The following is a 15,502-nucleotide window of genomic DNA, read 5'->3' as shown; positions in this document are numbered from 1 at the left end:
CTCTTTGGATATGCTTTACTTGAGCATTTCTTTCTCCAAGTCCTACTTTTGTAATTGAAGATACGTTTGCAGAATAGTCATTTGAATGACTATAAGGTAAAGCAGGATAATTTTCACAGCTGTGAGTACTTCGTAATTTCTAGCTTTGTACTTAGAAGATGTTATTTCAGTGGATAATTGTGTTTCAGCAGAAAATATGTTTTGCAAATGTTAATGTTTTATGCCATTACTGGAATACAGGTGGTGGGTCAGCTTACCTGCAAACTTGTATTTGTATCCCCCTTCCAGATATATAACAAAGTAAAAACAGGAGATCATCTGAAAGTGGAGCATGTGGTTAGTGTTCTTGAGAAACAGTATCCTTATGTGGAAGTGAACAGCATTCTGGGAATCGATTCTGCCTATGATCAAAACAGAAAGGTAAGAATTCAGGAAATAGAACATTTTTCACCTTTTTGCTTCAACATTGTTATGAATTTATGGTTATGTATGTTTTTTTCATGCAGCTCTTATTTACTAAGCATGTATCTAGTAAATTATCACACTGGTGTGACTTTTAATAATGCTTTAAGTATTTATGTTCAGTGCCAAGTTTTATAGAATATATATATTACAATATATTTTGGATATATACTATATGATTTCTAAAATCTCTGTAGTACAGGAATCAAGATAACTTTCTTGTGACTCATAGATCCTACATTCATTCTGGCATGTAGAATTTAGTAGAGTTTAAAATTGCATCAAAAAAATTGAGGCACTGGAATGGTTCATAAGAAGACCAAGGAGCTTAGTGTTTGGGAGGGACTGGTGTGGGTTTTCTCTATTATTATCATCAGTGTTTGAATACTGTATGAAACAAAGCAATGAGGATGAATTCAAAATGGCCTTCCTATGGCAAGGCATTCAATAATCTTCCTCAAATAATTTAAGTTATTTTTAGGGTTGATTCTTTCCTATGTGGAGAAAGTTGGGAGAGCAAATAACTATTGGATCACTTTTATGTGATGATGGGACAGATCTTATTTGGGATTCTATAGGGGATCAGTGTTTAGTTTTGTTGAATATTCTAGAAGAATGAATGAAAATACTGTCTCCAATAACTTTGTAACACTTATGATACAGCCTGCATCTTCAAATGTAAGGAATGCAGTCAGGGTGATATAAATTGAATTGTATGTAGACATTTTAGTTCTTACTATGTAGGAAAGTGGAGGGAAAGCATTCTGAGAATGAAAACCTACTAAAGGCAGAAATTACTGAATGATAGGAGAAGTCTTTTCAGTTTACGTACTAGATACCAAATCAAAACCAACCAAAACAAAAGCAGCAACCCCTCAGACGCTCCTAACGGATGTGAGGGGCTGTCCTCTAGAAGACTCAAGAGGCCATTCTGGAGGCCTTGCTACAACTGTTGTACCTGACACCATTCAGCATGACCATGTCTTAAAACACTGGAAAAGCCTTTGGATAAGGAAGGAAGCCTTTAGAGAGAGCTTCTCTCTGTATAAAGGACAAAACCAATACCGAGCACTCTTTCATGTGATCTAAGCCTTGTGATATTTGTCTGTGTCCTTAAAAAGTAACTATAAGGTGAGGATTTGTGTTTGAGGTCTTGAAAGCCCTAAACAGTAGAATGCTATTAACTTCTATCCGTAACAGAGCATCGATATTGATGGTACATTTTTCAGTGGTTACACGAACTATGGAAATTTGTCCTGACATAATAACCCCCTGCCCTAAAACTAAGTGTTTTTCAGATGTTTATGCAATATGTTCTTAAAAAATAATAATAAAAAAAATCCTACCCTGTATTGTCTTGCAAATATCAATGCTTGATTAGTTCCATGGGAACTAAATGGGAAATGCAGGTTTCATGTTGTCCATTTTTTTTGCTATTACCAGAACATGCTCATTAGAATCAACTTGTTTACGGTATGAACTTAATGGGATATTCTGATAGTCCACTGCACTTCCATAGTATAAAGCAACTCTTTGCTTTGAAACTCTGAAAGACAAGGACATCATATGCATGTAAGATAATAGAAAGTGTTCTACGCAATGCTGAAAGGACATCTTAGTGTGTTTAGAACAGACATTTGTGGATATTGTGTAGAAACATTATGAACCCTTGTGGTAACAGGCTGACATGGTAAAGCTACTTCTTTCCCTGGATTTAGGCAGCAAGAGCTTACTATGAGCAGACGGGTGTAGGTCCTCTCCCTGTAGTGCTGTTCAATGGAATGCCTTTTCAAAAAGATCAGCTGGATCCTGATGACCTAGAAACCGTGACGATGCACAAAATCCTGGAAACCACAAGCATCTTCCAGCGAGCTGTATACCTGGTAGGTGCTGAGTTCAGCTGTGACTTTTGAGTCATTTTTTTCCAAATCTTGTTTCTCTCTGAAGTCCATAAATATGCAATACACAAAACAATTTAATTTGCAAAATTTCTTGTATTTTATTAAGCTACGGCAAATATATGTGTGATATTTAAATATCACCTTTTTTTCTTTTCTTCAGGGTGAATTATCTAATGATCAAGATGTGGTTGAGTATATCATGAACCAGCCTAACGTTGTTCCAAGAATTAACTCGAGGATCTTAATGTCTGACAGAGAGTACCTAGATCTGACAGCAATGAGTAAGGGATGCTTTTAATTCAATTAAACTTGAAATACCTGTTTCAAAGACGTTTGCTGTTCCAATGGAAAACTCTAGTGGCAAAGTATTAACAGCATCCCAAGTAACATCCTAGTCCTGATGTTGGGGGAGATGCTACATACAATAACAGCATCAGTATGTGCAAACTTCTCAAAATAGGAATTTGTTTTACTTTTATACAGATCTTTAGGGGAATATGACTAATGAAATTGAGGAACACTAGCAAAAGTCAGAAACAATACAGTCATGTATTCTATGTATAAAGCAACATTTTGTTTCTTACTTCTAACCTCCTTTTGAGCCGAGCATGACAGTCATCTCTGGAATTACTTAGGACTTGCTGTGCCATATATTTTAGCAGAACTTCTCACGGATAAAGTATTAAGTAATAACACCCAATGCATGCAGAGGCTCTGCATTATAATGTCAGGACTGCAAATACAGTTGTTCAACTACTTTTCTCGAAAAATAGTAAAACAATAGGGTTTTCACAGAATCACAGAATCGTCTAGGTTGGAAGAGACCTCCAAGGTCATCTAGTCCAACCTCTGTCCTAACACTAACGAGTCCTCCACTAAACTGTATCACTAAGATTGATACTTTTGAATGTATATTGTTTAAATAAATTAACTTGAACCTAGTGACACTTAAATAATTCTTTCAATTAACTTCTACATATAAAAATGCAATGTAGATATTAATTTATGACACAAAAAAATACATTCCTAAAGTTATTATATATTAGTAATGGAAATTAAATCTAAAAAGCAGTATCACAGGGGAAAAAATGTGGGATGCGTTCTTACCGCTTTCATAATAGCAGTCCTTTCTCTTTCAGTTTACATGGAAATTGTTTGCTTTAACATCTAAATACTTTTTCTCTTTGTCAGATAATTTTTATGTGGATGACTTTGCTAGATTTACCACGTTGGATTCCAAAGAGAAGACAGCTGCTGTAGCAAACAGCATGACCTACTTAACAAAGAAAGGTAACATCTACAGTGGATTATGAACCCAAACTTATTCTTGCGTGTTTCCAAGCATACATACAGTACTCGAGACACTCACCAAACCTTGTTCAGGCCTGTGGACAGTGGTACGATCTAAGTGTTAAAAATAAACATTTTTATAGGGCTTGACATCTGCATAGAAAAAAAATGTTCCCTTCTGTAAACCCAGCCTCCTGTTAATAATGGAGTACCACCCAACCTGCTCTTGCTGCATTGCATAAAACCACCAGAAACAGCAATGTTAAGCTCTGGTCCTCCAATTACACTGACTAAAAAAATATAAAGGGGGACTATAACGTTTTCCTAATTCAAAATTACTAAAAGTCGTATCGATTCAGAAAAAAAATGTTATTGCCCATTATGTAAGACAACTGCCAACCTGGTCTGTGCTGGTTTTATTTCCCCAGTGCACGTACTGCTTTTTTAATGATGGCGTTGCTTTATTATAGGTATACATCATGTCCCCTGTTAGTCTTAAAACTCAGCTATACTGCTTATTATAAGAAATGCATGCACAGACATAATACAGAGTTTAATCAGGCCTTTCCTGCATTTCTGTTAGGAATCATAAGTAAGCTGCTGTCATTTGAACCAATTCCTCTTGTTCCTGCCTCTCTTCTTTACTAGGCTCTCACAAGTCTCCCCAGTAGTACTTCAGCCACCTGCATGCATGTGGAACCTTAAGTGTTCCCACTGCTTCTGTCTAGTATTTGCCTTTCGTTTGTGTTGCCGCTTAAACCTGAAGGAGTTTCTTGCTTTCTCTTTGTAGATTATTAATTAAACCTCTATCTCCACATGCTCCTTTAAGTGTGTATTAGTTTGCAATCCCATGGCTTGACAGTTCTGGGTCAATTAAGATACTTAATAACTGGTACCTGATTATAGTAACGCTGTAGCACATTTATTTTTTTTAAAGATATCTGTACATATAACTTCACTGTTGGCTCAGCAGTAGAACTGAAATGGTGCTGTCTTGATAGTTTTTGAAGAGGGAAGATGATAAACAATTCAAGTCATAATGGCACAGCATTTTCTGCAAATGGTCTTAAAAATAATACCGTCATGGGGTGGTGTGCAACTGCTATGACTAGTGCTGTAGTACGGAAATAAAGCATCAATCTATTTGGTGGCGAGAAGGTGTCAAAGTTTATTCTGATAAAATTAAGGTGAACATGCTGCTTGCTGGAACTGAGCTTCAGTGATTCAATTATGCCCAGCACAGTGCTGTGACTTCTTGATATGCATTAGGATTACTGTCAAATTATTAATGCCTCTTTCCTTTTCCCCTTTTCCTTTCTGCTTTTTGACCAGGAATGTCTTCCAAGGAGATTTATGGTAAAACATGCTTTAGCATTCCATATGTTGTTGTTTTGGGAATTTTCTGGTTCCTTTGTAACGTTGGCTTTAGTACCAGCAAGAAATGAAGAAAGGTGTTTAAGTGCATGTTTGGTTCACCACTTTTTTTTCTTTATACAAACCTGATTTTCTGAACTAACAGCTTCAGTACAAAGGAGAGATATGTCTGTACCCTAGGTGGAATCAGTAGGTTATTTTATAGGTTCCTTTTATAATTTCTAAATTAAATCGGTAGCAAAAATAAAGAAATCCAGTTTAGAAACAGTAATGCATGCTGTCCAATGTGGGATTTCTGAATGAGGTAAATGAAATCTGATAGCAATACTACTGTTCCTCTCTTGCCAGACTTTTTAGCTTAGCCTTCTCCACTTTTTTCGTATATCTTTTTACTTTTTTTGAAATCTTTGCATGTGCACCTTGTTTTTCCTCCAAATAAAGAAAACCTGAAGCTTTCCTTCCTTCACCTTCAAATATTCCCCCCGCACCCTCTTTTTTTTTTCTGCAGATGATTCTTTTGTTAGACCAGTTACTTTTTGGATTGTTGGTGATTTTGATAAACCTTCAGGGAGGCAATTGTTGTATGATGCCATTAAACACCAGGTAAGTAGTGTTTTCACTTGCACAGGTTAGAACTGATAATAAAACAGTGGAAAGAGCCTTGAAAAACACAAGTTGTGCTTCTTCCAGTTGTATGACCCCGGGGAGATAGGTTTTTTATTTTCCAGCTTGTTTAAGGGGGCTGGAACATCCCTGACCTTCATGTACTAGGACAGAATCCGCTCTTGGCACTATGCTAATACAATAAAGAAAAGATGTTCTTTTAAGCCTCTGGTTCTAAATTGAAGATGTCTGTGTTTTTGTTTGGAGATTAACATGAGCATTGCTCTCTGCTCTTATTTGTTCCAGGGAGGTAACTGAATTACAAAAATACGTAGCTTACTCATAAATCACGCTTTTGCCAGCTCTCTGAGTGCTGGCCATGGTCCTAAATCTCTTGTGTGGCACAGTATTATCTAGAAGATATCACAGTGATGCCTGTAGGTAAACTAAATACTTGAAGTTAAATTAGTTCGTTCAGCCTTTTAACCTTGTGCTGTTATTTGCCTGATTTGAAATCTGGTTTTCTGGTTAAAATAACTCTTACAAACTTTTGCTATGGAGTTTACTATATTATGGACTACTTTTCATTTAAAAGAAAGCTGAAACCTAAAGCTTTCCTAATGCATGTTTGGTTAAACACAGAAATCCAGCAATAATGTTCGGATTAGCATGATTAATAATCCCAGTGAAGATCCAAACAGCAAGAACACGCTTGTCGCTAAGGCCATTTGGGCAGCTCTACAGACACAAACGTCAAATAATGCCAAGAACTTCATCACCAAAATGGCAAAAGAAGAAATTGCAAAGGCGCTAGAGGCAGGAGCTGACATCTTAGAATTTGCTGTTGGGGTAAGCATGTCTGTTGGTGTTTACAAAGGTAGGGTACTTGTTCATCTAATGAATTTCTTATTGTAGTATGTTCAGATAAAGATAAGATAAAGTAACAATGGAACGTAACTTTTTTTATATTGCTCTGAAAGTTTGAGCTTACCTAAATAAAACAGTCCATCTAAAAATGCACATCAAAGCTACACAACTTGAAAAAGTCAAACGAATGCAGATTCAGGGATCTATTTGAGTGAGTGGTTTCTTGGGGTTTAAGAGAGAACTTCAATCTCATGATCTCTTTAAAAAGCAGAGAAAAAAATTGTGTTTCTCAAACTAGTCTTAAAAGGTTAGGCAAGAATCTCTTAAGAACAAATGAATGGAACTACTGGTTTAACTAGCAACAGCTACTAGGGTTGTGGCCCTTCACATCAGAAATTGTGATAATGTTTGAAGGTGACTGGCAAGAACGAGGTTTAAGACCACAAAACGAAGGGGCCTGGAGATAAATCTTAGCAAGGCATTAAGATATTCTTGAACAGAAACAAAAAAGATGTATTTTAAAAAGTGTTCAGAGGAGTATTTTTCTTCCTATTTCAATGACAGGTATTCTTTTCTTTCAGGGTATGGATATCAATATTTTCAAAGAAGCCTTTGAGTCTCCTAAGGTGGATTTTATTCTGTCCCATGCTATATATTGCAGAGATGTTCTAAAGCTGAAGAAGGGGCAGAGGGCTGTGATCAGCAATGGAAGGGTGAGATCAATCACCAGATGGTGAAAGAGAGATTCCAGATGTGGGAAAGACACAGAGGTAGAGTGGCAGCCTAGGGATCAGATTCAGAGAGTTTGCCTTCTTTAGGCCACTTGACTGCTTCCAAGTTCATTTATTCAGACCTGCAGTGACCTCTTCTTTGTACTGTGTACAGTTAGCTGTTAGTGTTGCATACAAATTCAGCTCTGTCAATAGCAGTTGCGCTCATGTTGGCAATGAATTGAGTCCAGGGGCTGAAGGGGATGATAAATTTGAGTGATTGTGCTGTAGATTGTTCACTGCCCAATGTTGGTGTCTTGATCTCTTCCACTAGCTCTTTTTACAAGAGCCACTTCGATTAAGCAAATTGTGTTACAAGAGTATTTCACTGCCAATAATGAAACCCAGCCGCATACCCATTTAGTTTTCTTCTGCCACCTGCTTGCTAGCTAAGGATTTGGGGGGGAAGAAAGTTCCAGTGGCTGCTGTATACTCTGCGTACTTTAGTGGGTTAAGAATTTTAAGTGATGGGTTGTGGCGTTCTAGTTCTGTCATTAGCAAAATAGTAAGAATTGTCTACGTAAGCTTTTAGTCTTTTGAAGGCTAGAGGAGTGAAATTTGCTGGAGTTTTTCTGGTCTACTGCAATTGGCCTGGTGTTTTGTTAACCCTTCAAGGTATAATACTGCATGTATAGTTTAATAAGCTATATTTTTGCAAATCAAGCACTCAGTGAAAATTCTAAGCATGCAATTTATGACTGGGGTATTTTTTGTTCTTGTTTGTAAGTAAATAGAATTCTTTGTTAAACTTTGTGGCCACGGACATTAATGTTTGCCTGAAAAGTTGACAACCAACCAAGGTTGGGCTTGAGTATTTAATATATATATGATTTTTTTTCAGTGTAGCCTTTACCTACTAGTGCTGATCCCACTTTGTTTTTTTTTTAATAAAGATTATTGGCCCATTAGAGGATGGTGAGATGTTCAATCAGGATGATTTCCATCTCCTTGAGAATATCATACTAAAGACATCAGGACAGAAAATCAAATCTCAAATTCAGCAGCTGGGATTTGAAGAAGACCTGTAAGTAAACATGAAGAAATTGGCAAAAAGTGGTGGTATTCTGATGAAGTCCCTTTCTGCAGCCTAGAGAAAGCTTTTATCAAGTACACACTGGATAGGTGTTATAAACTAACACGTATTGATATGGTCAAGGCTCAGCTGTTCAGATGAGCAAGTCGGAAAGGACAGAGATGTAAATTGTCTTTTTGGGTTTAAAAGTGTTTTAGTGACTTTTTTGCAGTTCACAGAATAGTTCACAGAATCTTGTGTAACTGTATCCCCCAGATTCAGGAAGTCGTAGTGGGAGTACTAGCAACCCCTAATATAGTACTGTGCTCAGAGTTCTTCATTCTTGATTTGTTATCTATATCTAGTAGCGATCTGTCGTGGCTGCATGTCTTGTAATGAAGTTGAAGGAGCTGTGTTGGCTGAAGCTTCACTGACAAGCAGCAAGAAACTGCTGCAAGAAACTGGGGAAGAGCTCAAGACAGTAGGAATTTACCATAAAACTGTTCATGTGAACATGAAACTGTAAATGCATTGGTTGGTAATCACAGAGGTAATCCCTGGATCACAGCAACAGCCTGCTGTGTTATCTGGAAATGATTTGTTGGATGAGGGGGAAAAAAAAGATACAGGTGGATTGAAAAAATGAAGAGTGAGGGTGGTGGTGCATTTTACTGGGTCTGGCTAAATTCCTTGCTGTGTGTTGAAGTTTCATTTGAGGCTTACGAGACTGATTGGTGACAGCTTTACTAGTAGAGAAACTGTCTATATGCAAAGGAGAGTTGTTTACTGCTGCGGTATGTGTTATGAAGTGGTATACGTTGCTATATGTTATTACATTTATTCTTGAAAATGCTTTCTTCACTGGATTACTTGTTCTGCTTCTCTAAATGGAACAGAAGTCTAACTTCTTGTTAATATTAAGGCCTTCAGACTTATCGTGGGTTTTTCTCCCAGCTAAATCTTAACTGACACACTGTTTTAAACGATCTACCTCCTACGTGCCAGGCTTTCATAACTCATATGTAGGATTACTTATTTAAAAGGAGGAAGAAAGGAAGAAAATGAGATGCTGGAGTATGCTTTCTGAATCTGTTTCTAGTTCAGCTACCTGCTGCTGGCCTATCAATATCAGAAACACTTTAGTAATACATTTTCTGTCAGTGCTAGAGAATCATGTAAACTGCTTTTAACTTTTTAAAGAGAAACTACAGAAAAAGAGGTAGAGATGAGATAGTGAAAATCATAGTTCTAGATAATTCTTACAAAAAGAACAGAGGCGAGGTATTCAGATGAAAGACATCTTCTGGTTCAAATCTGAAGTCCATAAGCACATGGGGGGGGGGGGGGATGGAGGTTATCACTAAGATATTTCCCCCATTTTGCATTACATCTTTCTGTGATACTGCTTGGCTGTTAGAGGCCAATCAGATATGTTAAGCATATGGTCTTTTGTGCAGAAATCTGTGATTCTGAATCCGAAGAGGATGGGTTTTAACAGTGTTCCAAATGCTTTTACATCCGTTGCTGTATTGGGAATCCAGAGGGATATAAGACTTCTTGGATAATAGGGTGGGAGAAGATGTCATAGTGAGAATATTGGCTAGTTTTGGACAGAGCAGTCTTTTTTTGCGTGTGTTTTATTTGAACGCTGCCAAGGTTTTTTGCAAAATTTTGAACTGATCTGCTGCATTGAAAAACACTGTAGAACTTGGCAGGCTTCCCCAGCCTTATGTTTTTGGTATGAACAATTTAAACAGCTGTCAGTATAAATCTATGAGACTGAGTTAATAAAGGAAAAGCTGACAGACCTTTAAGTACAGCATTGCTTCTTGGTAAAGCTAAAGAAAATTTATGGGAATAATAAAAAGAAAGAAATTGTCAGAAGTAATTATGTTTTAATGATAGGACCCCTCTCTCTTGAAAGTTTCTTCCTACTACTTAAAATTTACAGTATAGAACAAGAATACTGCTGTGAAACAAGGGTTTGATCTGAATCTCTTACGGATCTAAGAGAGGTTGGTCAAGTTAAGGGATGCAGTGTCTGCAGCATGGTTGACACCTAAAATGCCAGCTGTTCTGTAATTGCTAGTTAAATCCTTTTGTACCATCAGGGATAAGAAGACTGCAACTCATTTAAATTATCTTACCGGTAGATTAACTCCTACATCTGTTTAATTCTTCAGAGCTACTCCAAAGAATCCTTGGAGTAAAAAGAGGAGGACAGTAAGGGCACCATATTTTGGATTAAATTGTGTTTTCAGAAGCACTGATCATCTATTTCCACGCTACTGTTTTTCAAATTAATTAATTATAAATATGTGCAAGCAGGGAAATGCTTTTGAAGAGAGGTGGTAGAACTGTTAGTTTATGTGAATTCAGTTCTGACTTCTTTTGCTGCTAGTTGACAGAAACATAGTAGGTACATGCATTTTGTGATTAGCTGTAAACTTCTTTTTTTCCTTCTTCAGTGCTAGTGACTTGGTAATGAAAGTGGATGCTCTTCTCTCTGCTCAACCAAAAGGAGAGGCAAGGATTGAATATCACTTTTTTGAAGAACGATACAGGTATAGGATTGCTAAGCAATATGCTCTTCCTTGTCTTTTAACATTCCCATGTTTTTAAGTTACATTTAATGTCAAAAAAAATCCAAGTAGCAATAGGGAAGTCCCCAACAGTTTTCAGAGCACAGTCAGATTTCATAAATTACACGTCTGTGTACCTATCTCTATACATGTATATGTATATATGTATTTTCTTCTCTATCTAATTTCAGAAGATAAATAGCATTTGGAAAGTAATCTGACATCAGAAGGAGATGGATAGTGTTTTTGCTGTATTTATCCAATATATTTGATAGTTTAAACTTGTTTTTTCTTCTGTTTAGTGCAGTTAAACTGAGACCAAAAGAGGGGGAGACATACTTTGATGTCGTGGCTATTGTTGATCCAGTTACCAGAGATGCTCAAAGACTTGCTCCATTACTTTTGGTATGTATACAGTGTTCTAATTTGTTTTATGACAATTTCAGAAAGTGCTCTCCAGATCTGTAATTTTGCAATGTTTGTCTTCCACCTTGACTCTGTAGTGACCACTGGCCTTCCCTTAATGCAGCCGAAATGCACAATGCATTATTGGAATTCCTCTGCACTACACGCTAGCAAGATCATGCTTAGGTATCTTCTAGTCAGCATTTAGTTTCACCATTTTAAGTTCAGTTTGCAACAATTATTCTCGAGAAAGAAAGTCTCTGCATCCCCAAAACAATGCCTGCAGTGTGAGGGAGCATGTAACTGATCTACTTAAAACAAGCAGCTAAAAGATGGGTGTGGTGAAGCAAATAACGAAAAAGGATGATTGAGAAACGAGCAGGTTACATGCCTCCTTGAGAGGTCTTGTCTAGGAAAACATTGGTCAGCGTTCCTAGTTAGAATTTTAAGAGATGTCTCTTTTGTTACTTCAGGTTTTGAACCAATTGATAAATATGAACCTAAGAGTGTTTATGAACTGCCAGTCCAAACTTTCTGACATGCCTCTGAAAAGGTAAGCAATACCATTCTGGGGTTAAAAACAAAACAAAAAAAAAAAAAAAACAGACACCTGAAAAATAGCAGTATGGAAGCATGTGCTTACAACAGTGCAGTTGGCAGTGACCCTTTGGAAGACTTGTCATAAGTTACGGTGTAGCCTGTTTGAGCAAACCACCCTTATCAGGTTCCACAACTCTGCTGGGCTGTTTTTCCCAAACCTCTACTCCTACCCTCCCATCCATCCACACCAAAAACAAAGCAATCAACCAAACAAAACATCCAAACACAATCCAAAACCCTGAGAGAGAGAGAGAGATAAACTTGTTGGAATGTGCAAGCACAGACATGTCGGATGTCCATTGGAAGGTCTCATTAACTGCTTTCAACTCATTTGTACAATGACATGATTTCCCATAGAGAATATAGAAATTTGTGGATGGCGTGAGGCAATTCTGCTGGTTTACGAGTTGGGTGGGTCTTTGTATATCTATGAGCAAGGGTAAATAACTTGCTAATCTTTATGGTTGAGTCGTGTAAACTTTGGTTGCTCCTTCAAGATGAAAATTTGGATTGTTCTAAGCATGATGCTTTGGACAAAGCCTTCCGTACACATCAGGGAATAAAAATTCCATATTGGGCTTCTTGAAGACATTGGAGCTCTGGAAAAATTGATGCTGTCAGCAAGATCAAACAGTGAAATATATGCAGAGTACGGCAGAAACATGTTCTGAAATTATCTTTCTGAAATTTCAGCTTTTATCGCTATGTTTTGGAGCCAGAAATTTCTTTCACAGCAGATAACAACTTTGCTTCTGGACCAATTGCAAAGTTTTTGGATATGCCTCAGTCTCCGCTGTTCACTTTGAACCTAAATACTCCTGAGAGCTGGATGGTGGAATCTGTCAGAACCCCATATGACCTTGATAATATTTACTTACATGAGGTATGTGAAATCAACATGTTACTATAGTTGCATTTAGGTATTGTTGATTTTTCCAGGGGGTATTTTTGTAATGGGAAAGAATTTTCAAATCTTAAAATGATAATAAACATAAAGGTGTAGATGTTAACACATACATTTGTAGACCCCTGAAAGTTTTACGTGAGGGTTGCAGATAAAGTTCACTGGCAGATCGCTGCCCTCAGATACTCACGGATGCCTGGGGACCACAGGTTGAAAAATACTGTAGGTCTGAAGCAGATTCTACAGACGTGCTGTTTTGACTGTATGTGCACGTGTGTGTGTACGTATATATACGCGTGTGTTCTGAGTGTGTGCGTGTATAACATTTCAGAATGTCCTGAGCCAGAAACAAACTTTGTTGGTCATCTTAACTTACCAATTAAAAAATGTATTTCTCATTGGAGCTCCCTACTGCTAACATCATAACAAAAAATAAGACACTTTTTTTTTTGTTTAAGCTTGTCCTTAGAAATACTGAAGTAAGATCTGAGTCTTGTTCCAGTAAGTGATTTCCACTTACTTTTCCTTGCTCTGAGAAGCCACCAAACATGTTTTAGCTACTTGTTCATTTTCACAGCTTGTGTTACCAACAAACGCTCTTGTGACCCACAAAGGAATGCAGTATCAATAAAACAGTGGAACTGATGCAACAGAAAACCACTCAATTGCAGTAGTTTTAGGAGGTGGTTGTTATTAGAACAGGCCTTGAATTAGACCGCTAGCATATTGATCCAGGCAGTGTGCCCCTGTACTAAAGGATAAAGTGAAGAAGAAAAGAAAATCCAAGGAGGTGAAATTAGTATCAAAATGATGTTAAAAACGAAAGAAGGATATCTGTATGTACAAGCTGATGATTCTCACTTAATCTTGAATGGGATAGATCATTCAGTGCTAATTATTAACCTCTTGCTGTTAAAAATTAACTTGGACTTTAATAATTTTTAGAAGTTCTAAAAATAATGGGCTCATAAACAGTTATAAATGCACTATGCTAATCTGTTACAATGTGCACTAAAAGCACATACTAAAAGTTAGAAAATCCATACGTCATGTGAAGTATAAAATTTTGGACTTAAGGGTGTGAAGCCAATAGCCTAAGGAGATGCTTATTTTAAGGGAAAATATTTAACCCACTTTGTAGCTGGCCTTGAAAAACAGCATATATGGAGAGAGTAAAAAATAATATTGTATGCAAAAGATGTGACAGCTCTGGAGGCTCAAGTCCTCTGTTTATCCACAGAAAGGTGTGGCGTGGGCAGTGGCAGGACAAGCGTCCTCACACCAGTGTGCCTTAGCCCTGAGCTGGAGGAGCCACCTCTAGAGGTGAGAGGGAAGCTCAGCTCCCTGACCCAGTGTCCTCCCACACCTGCAGCATGGAAACCCACCTGCTGCACGTGTAACAGGATGGTCACGCTCCTTACAAATAGGCCTTCTGCAAAGCAACAGCGTGGGCAGCCTTGTGGTCATTACAAATGTGGGTTACTTCATCACAGAACATCCTACTATTAGTCTCTCCTTACTCTCACATCTCCGGTAGTGTTTGGGGATCTGGTGCAGTGCTCCAGTACTGCTAAGCCTGCACGACTTTATTTGGAAGTCTAGGAAATCAGATTTCTTGTGGGGGAGCTTGGGAGCTTTTGCTGTTGTTGCATGGGTTTTGGGTTTTTTTGTTTGTTAGGTTCCAAGATGAAAAGCAAAACAAAACTGTAAAGCCATAAATGAACCACCAAATGGCAGGTACTGCCATGCATTTCAAACCTCTGAATTTGTTCCACCCTCTGCCCCCACAACTTAGATGAATTGAAACTCTGAGGGAGGGGGGGGGTGGGAATGAGAGAAGATGCTTTGTGAGATTAGACTAATATTTTGCTTATGTTGCATCCTCAGGGTAAATATGAACAGAGGACTCTTATATAAGGTATAGAGGACTCTTGTTTATTGTAGAAGAAAGGAATCAGTCTTTCCGACAGTACCCCTAGCACATTGCAAGAGTAACGTAGAGCAAAATAAAACATTTGTTTCAGATGATGTTAGATCAGATTAGCTTTACAGAGATTTCGGTTCAAAGTTCTGAAGCCTGTCAACAGGCTTCTTGTGAGATCGATCACTTATTTGACTAAATCCTACAATAACTGTGAAAAGAGTTGTAAGATAGAGCAACAGTCCTTCACTTTTGTTATCCTAGCATCTTACCAGTTAAGATTAAGAGAGTTTTGATAAAGGACAGTCTTAACAATACATGTCATGAAATTTTTTGCTTCAATGGAACCAAGCTTTTTAAGGTTTTCTAGGTATTTGTCTAATAGAAATACTCGGGTACAGTAAAGTGCTAGTTGATTTCTATGGCTATTTTAGATAGTAACTGAATCACTAAAAAAGAATTGCACTCTAGAGCTAATGCTAAATTCAGCAATATCTTCTCCTTACAGGTGGATAACGTTGTTGCTGCAGAATATGAATTAGAGTATCTACTTTTGGAAGGACACTGCTATGATATTACTACTGGACAGCCACCTCGGGGACTCCAGTTTACACTGGGAACTTCAACCAATCCTGTCATCGTAGATACCATTGTTATGGCCAACTTGGTAAGCATTTGATTGAAATTGGCAACAAATAACTTGGGTTCTCCAGTCAGCACAATTCCTTACATTAAACCATTAAATATCTTCTAGTATGTAGGCTATGGATATATGACATCACTTGCACTCCACAGTTGCTTGCAAATATAT

At 37.6% G+C, this 15,502-nt stretch overlaps 1 protein-coding gene across 3 annotated transcripts in view; it reads left to right on the top strand.

Moving 5' to 3' along the window:
- The window catches only part of UGGT1 (UDP-glucose glycoprotein glucosyltransferase 1), a 43,692-nt gene that overhangs the window by 17,604 nt on the left and 10,586 nt on the right, over positions 1 to 15,502 (top strand). For 2 of the 3 annotated variants that reach the window (XM_048062991.2, XM_048062989.2), the window contains exons 18-31: positions 289 to 420; positions 2,181 to 2,345; positions 2,524 to 2,644; positions 3,555 to 3,653; positions 4,986 to 5,009; positions 5,536 to 5,630; positions 6,273 to 6,479; positions 7,079 to 7,210; positions 8,161 to 8,291; positions 10,748 to 10,843; positions 11,164 to 11,266; positions 11,740 to 11,819; positions 12,560 to 12,749; positions 15,200 to 15,358. In XM_048062991.2, coding sequence (XP_047918948.2) covers positions 289 to 420; positions 2,181 to 2,345; positions 2,524 to 2,644; positions 3,555 to 3,653; positions 4,986 to 5,009; positions 5,536 to 5,630; positions 6,273 to 6,479; positions 7,079 to 7,210; positions 8,161 to 8,291; positions 10,748 to 10,843; positions 11,164 to 11,266; positions 11,740 to 11,819; positions 12,560 to 12,749; positions 15,200 to 15,358 — 1,734 coding nt within the window. The remainder of the gene's footprint in view (positions 1 to 288; positions 421 to 2,180; positions 2,346 to 2,523; positions 2,645 to 3,554; positions 3,654 to 4,985; positions 5,010 to 5,535; positions 5,631 to 6,272; positions 6,480 to 7,078; positions 7,211 to 8,160; positions 8,292 to 10,747; positions 10,844 to 11,163; positions 11,267 to 11,739; positions 11,820 to 12,559; positions 12,750 to 15,199; positions 15,359 to 15,502) is intronic. The other variant, XM_048062990.2, reaches the window with a different exon arrangement.

This window comes from Anser cygnoides, chromosome 9 (genome assembly GCF_040182565.1).
Source record: "Anser cygnoides isolate HZ-2024a breed goose chromosome 9, Taihu_goose_T2T_genome, whole genome shotgun sequence".
NCBI lineage: Eukaryota > Metazoa > Chordata > Aves > Anseriformes > Anatidae > Anser > Anser cygnoides.
The sequence above is the reverse complement of the archived record's forward strand: the minus strand, read 5'-3'. Positions and strand labels throughout refer to the sequence as shown.